Source organism: Dipodomys ordii, unplaced genomic scaffold, assembly GCF_000151885.1.
Source record: "Dipodomys ordii isolate 6190 unplaced genomic scaffold, Dord_2.0 Scaffold31, whole genome shotgun sequence".
NCBI classification, from domain to species: Eukaryota; Metazoa; Chordata; class Mammalia; order Rodentia; family Heteromyidae; genus Dipodomys; species Dipodomys ordii.
The window spans coordinates 1,965,713-1,978,319 of record NW_012267247.1 but is presented as its reverse complement, the minus strand read 5'-3'; the positions used below and the strand labels follow the sequence as shown (position 1 = coordinate 1,978,319).

Below are 12,607 nucleotides of genomic sequence, written 5' to 3'. Positions count from 1 at the left end.
GCGGGCTCGGTGAGCCGCCGTCCGCCCCCGGCCGGCAGGCTGGGCGCGCAGGGGCACCATGGGCACGGTGCTGTCCCTGTCCCCCAGCTACCGCAAGGCCACGCTGTTTGAGGATGGCGCGGCCACGGTGGGCCACTACACGGCGGTGCAGAACAGCAAGAACGCCAAGGACAAGAACCTGAAGCGGCACTCCATCATCTCCGTGCTGCCCTGGAAGAGGATCGTGGCCGTGTCGGCCAAGAAGAAGAACTCCAAGAAGGTGCAGCCCAACAGCAGCTACCAGAACAACATCACGCACCTCAACAATGAGAACCTGAAGAAGTCGCTGTCGTGCGCCAACCTGTCCACGTTCGCCCAGCCCCCGCCGGCCCAGCCGCCCGCGCCCCCGGCCAGCCAGCTCTCGGGCTCCCAGACCGGGGGCTCCTCCTCCTCCTCCTCCGTCAAGAAGGCCCCGCACCCCGTGGTCAGCTCCGCGGGGACGCCCAAACGGGTCATCGTCCAGGCGTCCACCAGCGAGCTGCTGCGCTGCCTGGGCGAGTTCCTCTGTCGCCGGTGCTACCGCCTGAAGCACCTGTCCCCCACGGACCCCGTGATCTGGCTGCGCAGCGTGGACCGCTCGCTGCTGCTGCAGGGCTGGCAGGACCAGGGCTTCATCACGCCGGCCAACGTGGTCTTCCTCTACATGCTCTGCAGGGATGTCATCTCCTCCGAGGTGGGCTCGGACCGCGAGCTCCAGGCCGTCCTGCTGACCTGCCTGTACCTCTCCTACTCCTACATGGGCAACGAGATCTCCTACCCGCTCAAGCCTTTCCTGGTGGAGAGCTGCAAGGAGGCCTTTTGGGACCGCTGCCTCTCCGTCATCAACCTCATGAGCGCCAAGATGCTGCAGATCAACGCCGACCCACACTACTTCACACAGGTGTTCTCCGACCTGAAGAACGAGAGTGGCCAGGAGGACAAGAAGCGCCTCCTCCTGGGGCTGGATCGGTGAGCGCCGGAGCCCACGGCCTGGCTCAAGGATTCCATTCACTTTTAAAAATTTATAACTGAGACAAATCAAGTTCTGTGTACAGTATGTGTCTAGCGAAGCCACCGAGGGCCTCTCTCTTCCTATAGTTTTCTCCTTGGGTTTTTGGTTTTGTTTTTGGTTGTTGTTGTTGTTTTATCCTCTCCCTTCCTTCCCCCTCCCCACCCCCACCCCAGTCCTGTCAAGGAGTCTGGGGACTTTTGAACTCATGAACCTTGTGCAAAGCCAGAGGATGCATTCAGAGCCATCCTGGCCGCAGACCTCTCACTCTGGGGAGCTCGAGGGACTGTCCCACCCCCTGTCCACCTGGGGCCTTGTAGGATCCAGGGTGGGAGAGGCTGCCCACTGCTCTCAGGCTGGGCTGGGCTGGAGAGGGGCCTCTGGCCCGTGGGCCCAGGAGAGGAGTTGGGATTTCTGGTTGGAGGCCGGCCCTTTCCTGAAAGGCAACTGTTTTGGGTGATTCATTCTCCCAGGGGCTTCTGGAGACAGCTGCCCTGACTAAGCCTTGCAGTGGGTTAGGAGGCAGGATGTCCACCGCCCTGGGGCACCTTCGATCAGGAAGGCTGAGCCCGGCTCATGCAAAGCGTATGTTCCATTGTTGACCATGCTTGGACCTAGTTTGCGGTCTCCTCTTTTAGGGAGAAAGGCTTTCCTTTACTGGAATCGCCTACCTCTTTTCTCCTCGTCCACTGTTCCCAGCTTCCCACGCTAGTGCTGGTCCATGAGCTGGTTGGCCTCATTAGATTATATCATTTTGGGTCCCAGCTAAAGGTGGGGTAAAGCTGGGATGGCTCCTTTCGTGGGTGAATTTGTCATTTGAATAATGCAGCTTAGTCACTGTGGGGAAAGCCAGGACGGCAGCAGGTGCCCGCTAGCCACAGCCTGCTTTTCAGGCTGGGAGCACCTATGCCTGCAGGCAAACCAGTGCCCACCTAAGTGCTAAGGCCTTTTGCTGGTGCACGGGACATTTGTCCGGCAGGGCTGGGGGAAATAAGACCACGTGAGGGGTGATGTGGTAATGGTATACTCCATCCCCACCCTTGTTAATTTAAAGCTGTTCCCAAACAGTCCGGTTTCTCCTGGAGAGAAAGCCTTGCTCGGCATGGCTCAGCTGAATCTTGGAGACTATCACAAGATGGAGTGTGACTCCTGATTGCTCTGGAAGTGTGGCAGTTTCATGACTCATAGCTGCTGGTTTTGGTGCCCAGCTTACCTTAGTGGCTGCAGAACACATGATGTGGACTTTACAGACTTTGTTTTTGGTTTTTCTTTATTATTATTATTATTTTTAATTGGCAGTGCTAAGGTTTGAATTCAGGGCCTTGCACTTGCCAGGCAGGTGTTTTACTGCTGAGCCACACCTCCAGCCCCCAATTTTCTTTCTCCCAGACTGGTGGCTTGGAGAGGTCCAATAGAAGGGCCCCAACCCAGCTTTGGGGAACAAAGGACAATGTGAAGATGCTACAGAGGAGTCTCTTCCAGTCCAGTCCCTGGGGATTGCTGGAACTGGGGATCCGGGTGGATTGGCAGAGGTCATTTTACATAGGAGTAGGTTTTAGGTGGCTAGCAACTTTCTACAAGCACTACTGAAATCCACATTAAAAAAAAAGAGAAAGCTGTGAAATTGAGGCCCTCCTGGCCTGGAGCAGAGCCTTTTGGCCCAGTGTTCCCAGGATGGAGAAGAGGTCCTGCCCAGGCTGGAGCCTTTCCCCAGCTGCTGTGAGGCCCATGCTGAGCCAACCGGGATGTCAGATGACCCTCCGCAGCGCTGGAAGGCCTGTGGCCACTGGTGCAGACTCACCGCAGCCTGTTGTCAGATTCTGCTGCCAAAGGCGACCTGAGCTAGGAGCTCCTCGGGAAAGCCGGCCCTGGTGGCGTGGGGAGGAGCTTTGGCTGAACCTGACCTGGAACTGTGCCATTTGGTTGCATCCGCAGGAATCCAGTTTGGGGGTCTGTTTCCTTCTCTATTTCTTATTTTTTTTTTGGAGAAAGTGCACATTTCAAGAGTGGCTGGGGACCAAGGAAACAACTTCGTTGTTCCAGCCATGAGAGGCCTGTGGGTCCCTCCCCACGCACTGGTCCACCAGTATTGTGTAAAGGAACAGCTGACACACTTGAGTGTCCAAGCTATGAACCCATCGGACATGCTGCTACGAAGACTACTTTTAGAACAACAACAAAAAAAAAAGGAAAAAAAAAACTAACGTACAAAAACCCTTTTATTCTTTAATCGTTGCTTTTACAGTGATACTGTGCATGCAAACCAGGAGCATTTTGTGTCTTAAAAATAATCTTAGAACAGATGGCTGTGAAAATTACACCCATGCAGAGAACAAGCCACAGGAATAATAGTTCAGGATTTGGTTTTTCTCTTTTTCTTGTAAGCCAGAAGGGTTGATATATTCTTTCCATGCAGTTATTAGAATTTAGTTTTGTTCCAACAGTTCAACTTGGAATGAAAAGAAAATGTGCCATTTTCTTCCCTCAGAACTCTTCATAGCTGTGTATTTGAAAGCGCTAATTATACACATGTGGTGTATGTTGGTTTTTTTTTTTTAGTGCAATTTCTTCCGTAGCTATTCTTTGACCAAACTGTGGGTATTGTTAATATTAATTTATACTTGTCTCATTTTGTATGTATGTGTTGTGTGTTTGTGAGGATGTGTGGTTTATAATCTGACAGTCATGAAGCTCAGTTTGGCTGTGATTTAATTCCCTGACCCTTATTTTTATTTATTTTTGTACTGTGCTGATTCAATAAAATGCACTGACCATCCATTATATTGAGCTTTTTTGTGGTCTGTCATTTGTAAGCAGGCCGGAGGCATCTTTAATACCCGGTTCATACACTCAGAACAAATTGGATTTGTGTTGTGGGGACAGTTGGAGAGCAGGCCGAGTGCACTAAGGTGGTTTAGGAAGCAATGAGGTTAAGCAGGCTTGGGTTTAGTGGCTGGATAGGTGCTCCCCAAAGGCTCTTCCTGGAGGCGAACGGTGGGCATCTGGAACCCAGGAGGGTCAGGCCCTGGCCTGGCTGGAGCAGGCAAGTGGGTCCTGCATGGGAACCCAACTATAGGCCTCACGTGTTCAGGCTCAGGAGGCTGCTGCTCTCCTGTGTCCCTGGGCCTGGCCCTGCTCAGCACTCATTGGCTGGGAGCTCCTAGACCAGCAAGGGTGGACTGATGTCCATGTGGTCCAGCCCTGGGACCCAGGTAAACGGCTACCCAACCCATGAGTATTTCTAGGTGTGGTCATCCAGGCTGGCTCATCCAGGATCTGTGTCCTAGAAGTCTGCTTGCCACCAACTTCAGCCACAGGGAAAGGTTAGAGAGGATGTGCTTCTCTGCTGGCCCTAGACCCTACAGTCAGGGCTGTCACCCTGTGATCACAGCAGCATCCACAGGGTCACAGAAGCCACAGCTGTGTGCACTTTCCTGCCCATGACTGGTCAGTGCCCTATAGCCGCCTAAGCCCTGGGTGCTGGGGTGAAGGGGGGCCCTATGGTTCCCTACTAAGGCCCCCCCTGCAGATTTGGAAAACTGGCTCCCCCTTTCTCCCGCCTTTCCAACCAGCCATCTTGCTAGGAGGCTGTCCTGGCCTGGGACTTCTGCCAAGGGGCTCTGTGCCTGTCCTTTATACACATGTGTTCCTTTCACTGAACATGGCTCCTGATGCCAAAATGACCGTGTTTGGATTTAACCCCGTGGCCTCCTCCCCCCACCCTACTTCCACAGCCTGTTTTTCACTATTCAGTGTTTCTGTGCGTAAGCCCCAGGCAAGTGATCCTCCATTTTATATCATTGGTGTTTAATTCTCCCATCATGTGGGATGACAGTTGACTTTAGATGAGTTAAGATTTCATGATTTAAATTAACGACAGATAAGCGGAACACATTTAAAAATAAGATTTAATGCTTTATTGCTCTTAGGTAAATCAAAATATGCTTTAGAAATAAAGTTAATTTAATGGGAAATAGGAATATATGCACGAAACCGTAGAACCGTGTTTAATTAAATCAAGGGGAATTCACTTCATTGCATACAATCACAGCATCCTCCTCCCCCTCGGCACGTCACCCTACATTCCTGACCCTTCATTTGTCACATGCAGGTGTAGGTCAGTGTCTGTGGACGGGGCCGTCTGTGTCCTCTGCAGGAGCCCCAGGCTATGTGAAAGGGAGTGGAGTCCAAACCCTTCTGTCCACTTCAGCCTGACAGGCTGCCCATTTGGCATGAACTGTTTTGGTGTGCTTAAAACGTGAACCTGCATATGTTTAATGTGAAGCAACAGGTTGGGGCAGTGGGTGGAAAGGAGAGAGATGTTCCAGTTAGACGGTTCTGCTAGTGTCCACCAGTGATTGGCAAGCCCACTATCGCCTTGAGACTGGTCTGCCGCAGCTCTGCGTGGCACAGGTGGCTGAGCAGCCTTGGAGGACAGGATGTGGTCAGGATTCCTGGTTGTGAACTGCACGTGGTGCAAATGTTTGTGAGCCCTCATTAGGGGAGGAGGGTGTGTATGTGAGAGACCCTGGGAGAGGCCAGGCAGCCCCCTGGGGTCCTGGAAGGCACCTGAGGTGGCACACAGGCACTCGGGTTCTGCTGGTGGCATCTGGCAGGAAGAAGCACACCTCAGCCCCGCCCTCCTTCTTAACCTTGCTACAAGCTCCTCCTGGGGCCTGGCCCTTGCTGCCTGCACTGTGTGCTCTGGGATTCTCTTTGTAAGACTCCCCACCAGCAGCCCTGTCTGGGCACCCCAGTTTCCACGTCTTCAGATTCTCAGCAGCTGAGGCCAGGGGAGGGAGGGTGTCTCTGGAAGGCTGCTGAAGCATGTTTTTTTTTCTGCTGGGCAGACACTGGCAAGTGGGCAGCACTCGGCTGGCAGAAGGTTCAAGGGCCAGACTCCGGCAGGGCAGCATAGGGTGGCACCCTGGCCTGGCCTGCAGTGCCAGGATCCCTCTCTCTACTGCTGCCTTGCTCTACGTCCTGCAGTTCCTTTGTGCTTTGGCCCCCGCCCCTGTCCTAGTTCTTGGGTAAGCAGGGAACATAGCTAGGGGAGTTAGAAGAAGAAAGCTGCCAAACCTAGTGTGCTGGCACCTGCATCTTCTTACTAGACATTATGGTTATAGCAGAAGTAAGATCTGATTACAACTCTGCAGACTGCAAAAGCAAGTCAAAGATGGACACAGGTTGCAGGTTACTTCCAAAATGATCCTTGAGGCCAGGCTTGGTAGTACATGTCTGTAATCCAGCAGAGGCAGGAGAATTTTGAGCTCAAGGCTGGCCCTGGGAAAGTGAAACGAGATCCAAAAAATACAAACGAAAGGACTAGGAGTGTAGCTTAAGTGGTAAAATGTTTGCCTAGCATGTCTGAGGCCTCGAGTTCCACCCCAGCAATGGGAAAGACAATTCTTAGAGCATCATCATCACACTCTCCAGAGATGTGCCAGAGGCCAGCCCGGGGCCCTGGAGGCAAGGGGAGTCCCAGGGGCAGCCTCCTGGGAAGGAGAGCCGCTGACTGGGTGTGGCTGAGGGACTGGGTTTGCTTGTGGCTTTGGCTGACTGCTGGGGTACTGGAATTCTAAGCCAGGTCCTGGGGGCTAGGGTCCCCTTGGGGGTTCACAAGGCAGGGCTGCGTCCCTAGCTCACAGCCATGAGACCTCCCCAGGTCCCCTAGGGTAGTGTGACTTTGGCAAGGGAAACCGTGGCCCTCTCCAACTCCCCCCTCCCCGCCCCCGCCCGATGCTGTGGTCAGCTGGTTGCTGGCCAAGGCCTTCTGCCCTGACTTGGCCATTCACGGAACACCCTGAGGAGAGGCATGTCAGCGGGCTGTGATGAGCATCAGGGACTGTGGGAAGCTGAGATAGTAGATGGAGGCCAAAGGCAGAAAGCAGACCTCCTGGAGGCCTCCGGGGCGGGGCGTGGAGTCTTGCGAGTGAATCTAGTGGCGTGGCATTAGTGGGGCTGCGGCGATCAGACTGGAACCTGGGTGCTGAGCGAGGGCGCGGCTACCTGGGGGCCAGGCTACCCGCCCGGGGGGGTCTTCTGCGGGTGGGGTGTCAGTTCCCTGGCACGCTGAGGATGAAGCCGGAGCGGTTCTTGGTGAAGTCAGGCTGGGGCTGGTTCAGGCGGGTCTCCACGGAAACGGTGCACTTCTTCCCGTGCAGGCTGCACTGCACCGGGTTGGTGACGTTCACTTGGAGGTGGCGCTTTTCACTGGAAACCAAAAAGAGACAGGGCCGGCGGTTAGCAGGCGGACTTAGAACTGGAGGCTGTTCCAGGGTTCTGCTGTTCGCCAGGCCTCCTGGGCTGGTAGGGGTTTGGCCTGCTTTCCTATGGGGGTCCAGATGACCCAGACAGATGGTGAGGAGTAGGTGGAATTAGGGTACCTGAGGAAAGCCTCCAGCCCAGCCACTGGCAAAGCAGAGGGCTGCTGCTTAGCGCCAGAGACTCCGGGTCTGCAGCTGGATGAGGCGGGGTAGATGTGGCTGAGCCATAAGCCCAGGACCATGGTGCGGCTGAGGACAGAGTCCCCTGGGCCTTGGGGGTCCTGACTCACAATGATGTCTCAGCTCTGACTGTGTCAGGAGACCCAAATGAGAGGAATGGCAGCTATGAGCCCAGCTGGCCCCTGTCTGTCACCAAGCCCGGCTGTTGGGGGCGGCTCTGAACTGACCCACAGCCCTGTGGTGCTGCTCTCATCTTAGGGCTAGAGTTGGGGTTCTGCTGACGGTCCCCACAGTCCTGGTGGCTGAGGAGCTGGGACTGGGTGTCCATCTGGGTGCCACCAGGAAAGCCGTGCAGTGGGAACGTGGGGTCTCCCTGTCTGGCCTGGAGGGAGGTCTCGGCCAGGCCTTGCTCCCGGCCAGGGGCCAGCATGTCCTTGCTTTTCCCGCTGCGAATGCCCTGTCCTCCAGCTTCTTGCTTGGTGTGGAACTTATCTGAAGAGCTAAGCACTGTGGAGACCGGCTGGCAGTGTATGTCCACACACACATAGCGGCCCACTCCTACACTGCACTGAATACTGCTGGCCTGAGCTTGCGGGCGGAAGGCTGCTCTGCTCTGCGATTCCTTTGTTGTTCTCGGGACCTCCTATGGGGGTGTGGACAGCAAGTCCCCTCGAACACTTTGCTGCATTAAGGTAGCTCTGAGGTGAAGGACAAATGCCAAGCTGTCCAGTCTGCACAGGGGTGAAGCCAGCAGCCTCTGGTTTGCACCAGGCCTGGACCAGTGACTCCTGGGCCCGCTGTATGTAAGGCACTGGCTGGCCTGGTACACAGCTGCTCAGATGCATGCCAACAGAAGGGCCGGCATGTGTAGTGGCTCCCCAAAGGTCAGCTCCAGAGGCTCCCTCGGAGCCCCGGGACTTGCATCCAAGAGTGCTCAGTGAGCACACCCCACAGCAGGCCCCAACCTTTGGGAAGTGCTTTGAGATGCTGCAGGGGCTCTTCTCCCAGCCATTTCCTACCTGCTTCCCATTAGCCAGGATGCGGACACTGGCAGAGACCTGTGGTGATCACTTGTGGGCATTAGGTATCTAATACTTAATATCTTGTCAGCTGCTGCTAAAACCTTGGCTTAGGCAGCTATTTTTAACCAGAGTTAGACATAAAAATAGCAGAGCCTGTCAGAGGCAATGACTTAGGGCCTCTCTCATTCCCTTGGGAATCAGGGCCACTCTGCAGGTATCTGTGTACCCCTGGGGATGTACTGTGACCTAGAATGGTCTTTGGGTCTCTCTCCACTGGGCTCGGGTCCTCTGGGGACCAGCCTCCATGGAGCAGTTGGCCTCCTGACTCTCTCCTTCCCTGAGCCCCACAGCCTCCCTTCCCTTGCCTCCTGGGGAGTGCGGGACACAATGTGCACACAATGAGTTCCAGACTTCATTAGCTCAGGGAGGGAAAGGGGAGAGAGACAGGGAGAGAGGGAGAGAGTCCAACCTCCCACGTTCCTGTGCTTGTGTAGTTATGCGCCCCCGTCCCAGCCTGAGGGTCAACAGATTGGGCCCTGTCCACTGCCTTCCCTCCTTGTAGGCTGTGCAGCTCCAGGGTCTTATCTGCAGTCTTGTTGTTGGGGTACAGGTTGGTGGGAACATGGAAGGGGTATCGAGCACCCCAGGGGAACAACGCAGAGCCCTGCTCCGTGGCTCTTCTCCTTTTACAGTTTGTCCCAGCCAGTGAGCACGTGGAGGAAGTACCAGCGTGCTGGGGAGCTTCCAGTCCAAGCAGCCGGCATAACCACTGGCTGGGCTGGGCTCCCTCCTTTCCCCTCTTTCCCTGAGGCCCCCAGCTGAATGCAGGTCTTCCAGGAACAGCAGGAAGAAAGCACTGGGGGCTCACTGCAGGTGGCTCTGGGCTGCTCCCCTTCCCTCCTCTCCTGGTGTCACTGTGGCTGCTCTGGTCTTGGGGGGGGGGGTTCCAGGCTGGCTCTCCCAGTGGCTGCGGGAAGGAGAGGATGGCTGGCCCAGCGCCCACTCAGTAGGCTTGCTGGAGTGATTCTGCCTCCTGCCCTCCTCTGTGTGGAGGAGCCCCAGGCTGGCAGAGGTTGTGCAGACCTATCACAGGGGCTCAATCTCCCTCCTCCTCCCCTCCTGGTTCTGGGTCTGTAGCAAGCACGGAGCTCCCACGTCCCAGCACGGCCCGCAGCAGAGAGGGAAAGGGAAGGGGAGATTTAGTGGCGTCCTGCTTTCCCTCTCCATCCATGTGCGATCTCTCCTGGTCACTATGTGGTCTTGCTTTCGCTCTCCTTGCAGAGTTGGGGCTTTTTTGAGGTGTTGCAATGGGGAGGGGGCAGGGGAGGGCTGGATTTGTGTCCTGGCCTTGTCGGCTCACGGTCGTCATAACCTGTTCAAGTCCCTCTCAGGCCCCTGCAAGTCCTTTACAATTGTCAAGTGCACATAAGAAATATTTGCTTTGTCTACTTTATGGTGAAGACAAATGGAGTGGGTTATTTCACTCATCAGCAACGCAGCCACCTGCCTTCAGCCTGTCATCAGCACTGAGCTGGGCCCCAGAGGACAGGAAACAAGTGTCCAGCCTGCCGCTCCCGGCTCAGCGGTGTGGGGAATGGATGTGGCCCGGGGCGGGAGGCTAGAAGCGCCAGCAGTGTGAAATGTGGTCAGTTGCTTCATAGAGGAAATGTCGTTCTTTCTCAGTTAAGTGCTAAGAACCTCCAAAAGAGATGGCTCCGGAGAGCTGTTATTACAGACTCAGTTTATGTTCCTTCCTTGTTTTCCCACAGTTCCTAGACTAAATGGGCATGCCCAGTTGGCACAGCCCCTTCCTGGAAGTCTGGCCTCCTGCAGGCAGTCTGTACTGCTATTCCTATCAGACAAGCACACAGAGTCCACACCATATGCATTGCTTTCTACTGTTACAAGCCACATTTCAGGAGGGCGAGGAGGCTCTCCTAGGGTCAGAGTGGGCACCTGAGGGCTGGGTGACCACCATGGGGTAAGGAAGCATCCTAAATGAGGAGGGCACATTGGACACATTTTCTAGGTCCATGCATGACAGTCATTCTAAAGGCAAAGTGGCCACATTGTCTTTGAAAGGGGAGGGTCCCAGGAGGGAGTGGCAAAGAACCATGCTACACAGTCACCTTCAGTGACCAGCCACCCTGGTTTCCTGCTCTTTTCCTTGGTATAGTGCTGAGCTGGTGTGCAGCCCAGATGCACGGGGCTGCTGGGGGTTTAGGCAGGAGGATGGCCAGTCTGTTGTGAAGGGATCAACTAAGCAATGCCCAGCGGTGCCACCTATACACCATCCACAGACAAGAGAAGAAAATGTGGATTCGGCTTGGTGGTTCCTTGGTAAGTGAGCTGTGGTATGTCCATTCGTTGCAATGTTACCATTCAGTTTCCCTGAGTGATTTATTAAGGAAGGGACATGATGCATTCTACAACAGAATGAACCTTGAAAACACTGTTTCCTGGAAGAAGACAGCTACAACAAGGCCACGTATTATAATTCCAATTGTATAAAATATCTCAACTGGGAAAATCTCCAGGCAGAAAACAGGTAGTTGTTGCAAAGGGCTTCAGGGAGTGGGGCGTGGAGGGATGGATTAGGGGTTATGGCTTTCTTTTGGGATGATGCGCATATTCTAGAACGAGAGCGAGAGGTAATGGTCACACAATGTAATGCCCTAATTAATATGTCATTCAGTGTTGTGTGGATTTTGAGACAGGGTCTACTTTATCCCATGGTGGCTCGGAAGCGGGGCACGTGCCATGGCCCCCAGCTCTAGTCATTATCCTCCCAAGTAGCAAGGATTCCAGGTGTGTGCCACCTGCGTCTGGCTACGGTAGTCCCTGTTTGTTTTTTTTTAAAGTGGCTTGATTTAGAGGAAAGAAGTAGGAACTTGACCTGAAACCGTATTTTTGTCTCCCATTTCAAGTTCAAAGTGGCTTTTGGAGCTGTGGGAGGTTTAGGTGGCTGTTCTGGAAGTGGAGTGCAGCTCCAGCTGGATTCTAGGTGCTTGGTGACTTGGCTCTGGCTTGAACTTCACAATGCATGGGAGTCTTTAGAGAGCCAGAGTGCGTCCCTCTGATGGTGCGCCAGGCCAGCCGGCAGCTGCTGGTGGAGGCTGGCTGCACGGGGAGGGGCTTGTCCTGTCATCTTCAGCTACAGGATCTAGTAGCTCGGCCAACTGTGGAATTCAGAGACTTCAGTCTCCTGTCATCTGTCCCCAGCAATCATTGCAGGCAAGCAGCCTTTGTCAAGTCACTTTCCTTTGAGCCTGTGGGTAAATGAGACCAGTGTGACAGCCTCACAAGGTCCCCGTGCCAGGCATGCACGGACAAGCCCTGCTCCCTGGACAGCCTCCCTGTGTCTGGGCTGGATCAGCTGGGCAGCACAGGTCTGTAGACCAAAGCCAAGCAAGCAAGCAGCCTGCGATCCTGCAGGCAGCCCTGGCTCTGCCAGCAGCTGCAGTAGATGGGGCACTTGCTGTTCTCAATAGCAGGCTAATGGTCATAGGGTTGATTTTGGCTCCTCTTGAAGGAAACTGTGGTGGAGATGGGGTGCAGCCTGGGGGCTCAATAAGCGCATCACTCGGGGTATGGTGAGGGCCTCCTGAGAACTCTGTGGCTGGCGCAACATGCTGTTGTGTTTGCTCACAGGATACAACAGGAGAAGCTGGCCTAGCACCCACGTGGGTGTGCAATAAACACATGCTTGCAACGCTGTGAACATGTCCTCGCTGTGTCGTGGCAAGCTCGAGCCAAGCCTGGGCTGTCTACCTGGCTGTCACTTGGGCCCGTGTGTGGGGACAAGCCCCAGGCTGAGGGGTCCAGCATCCTATCTTTGGATCCTTTCTCTTTCACCTCCATTGAGGCCAGTCCCTCTGGTGATGTGGACCACAGAGCCATCGCTTTCAAAAGTCCGCTGTGGGGAATGCTATGTCTGTTTTTGTCAGGGTTGAATGGACACTTGTACCACAGCCAATTTAAGTGAGACCACAGGGTCAGGGCCCAGGAGTGGTGCGGCTGCACTTCCTGTCTACTGAGCCCTTTTTGGGCCTGCAGCTGGTAGGAGATGAGGCAAACAATTTTTGGCTTAGAAAAACTAATTTTCTTTCTTT

The 12,607-nt window shown here is 54.6% G+C and overlaps 2 protein-coding genes across 3 annotated transcripts in view; one reads left to right on the top strand and one right to left on the bottom strand.

The window, feature by feature from the left end:
- The first annotated feature begins 6 nt into the window (after nt 1-6).
- Nucleotides 7-3,814, top strand: Cdk5r1 (cyclin-dependent kinase 5, regulatory subunit 1 (p35)). Its single transcript, XM_013016565.1, has one exon. The coding sequence runs from the start codon at nt 59-61 to the stop codon at nt 989-991; it is 933 nt and encodes a 310-aa protein (XP_012872019.1). The 5' UTR covers nt 7-58; the 3' UTR covers nt 992-3,814.
- A 1,103-nt stretch (nt 3,815-4,917) lies between these two features.
- Myo1d (myosin ID) overlaps nt 4,918-12,607 on the bottom strand; it is a 299,308-nt gene continuing 291,618 nt past the window's right edge. Inside the window, exons 22-23 of one of the 2 annotated variants that reach the window (XM_013016552.1) lie at nt 7,037-7,240; nt 4,918-6,310 (exon numbers count right to left, since the gene is read on the bottom strand). In XM_013016552.1, coding sequence (XP_012872006.1) covers nt 7,084-7,240 — 157 coding nt within the window. In that variant the 3' untranslated portion in view covers nt 4,918-6,310; nt 7,037-7,083. Of the gene's footprint in view, nt 7,241-12,607 lie in introns of both variants that reach the window. The other variant, XM_013016551.1, reaches the window with a different exon arrangement.

Coding starts and splice junctions, on each gene's coding strand:
- Cdk5r1 (XM_013016565.1), top strand. CDS start 59: ATGGGCACGGTGCTGTCCCTGTCCCCCAGCTACCGCAAGGCCACGCTG.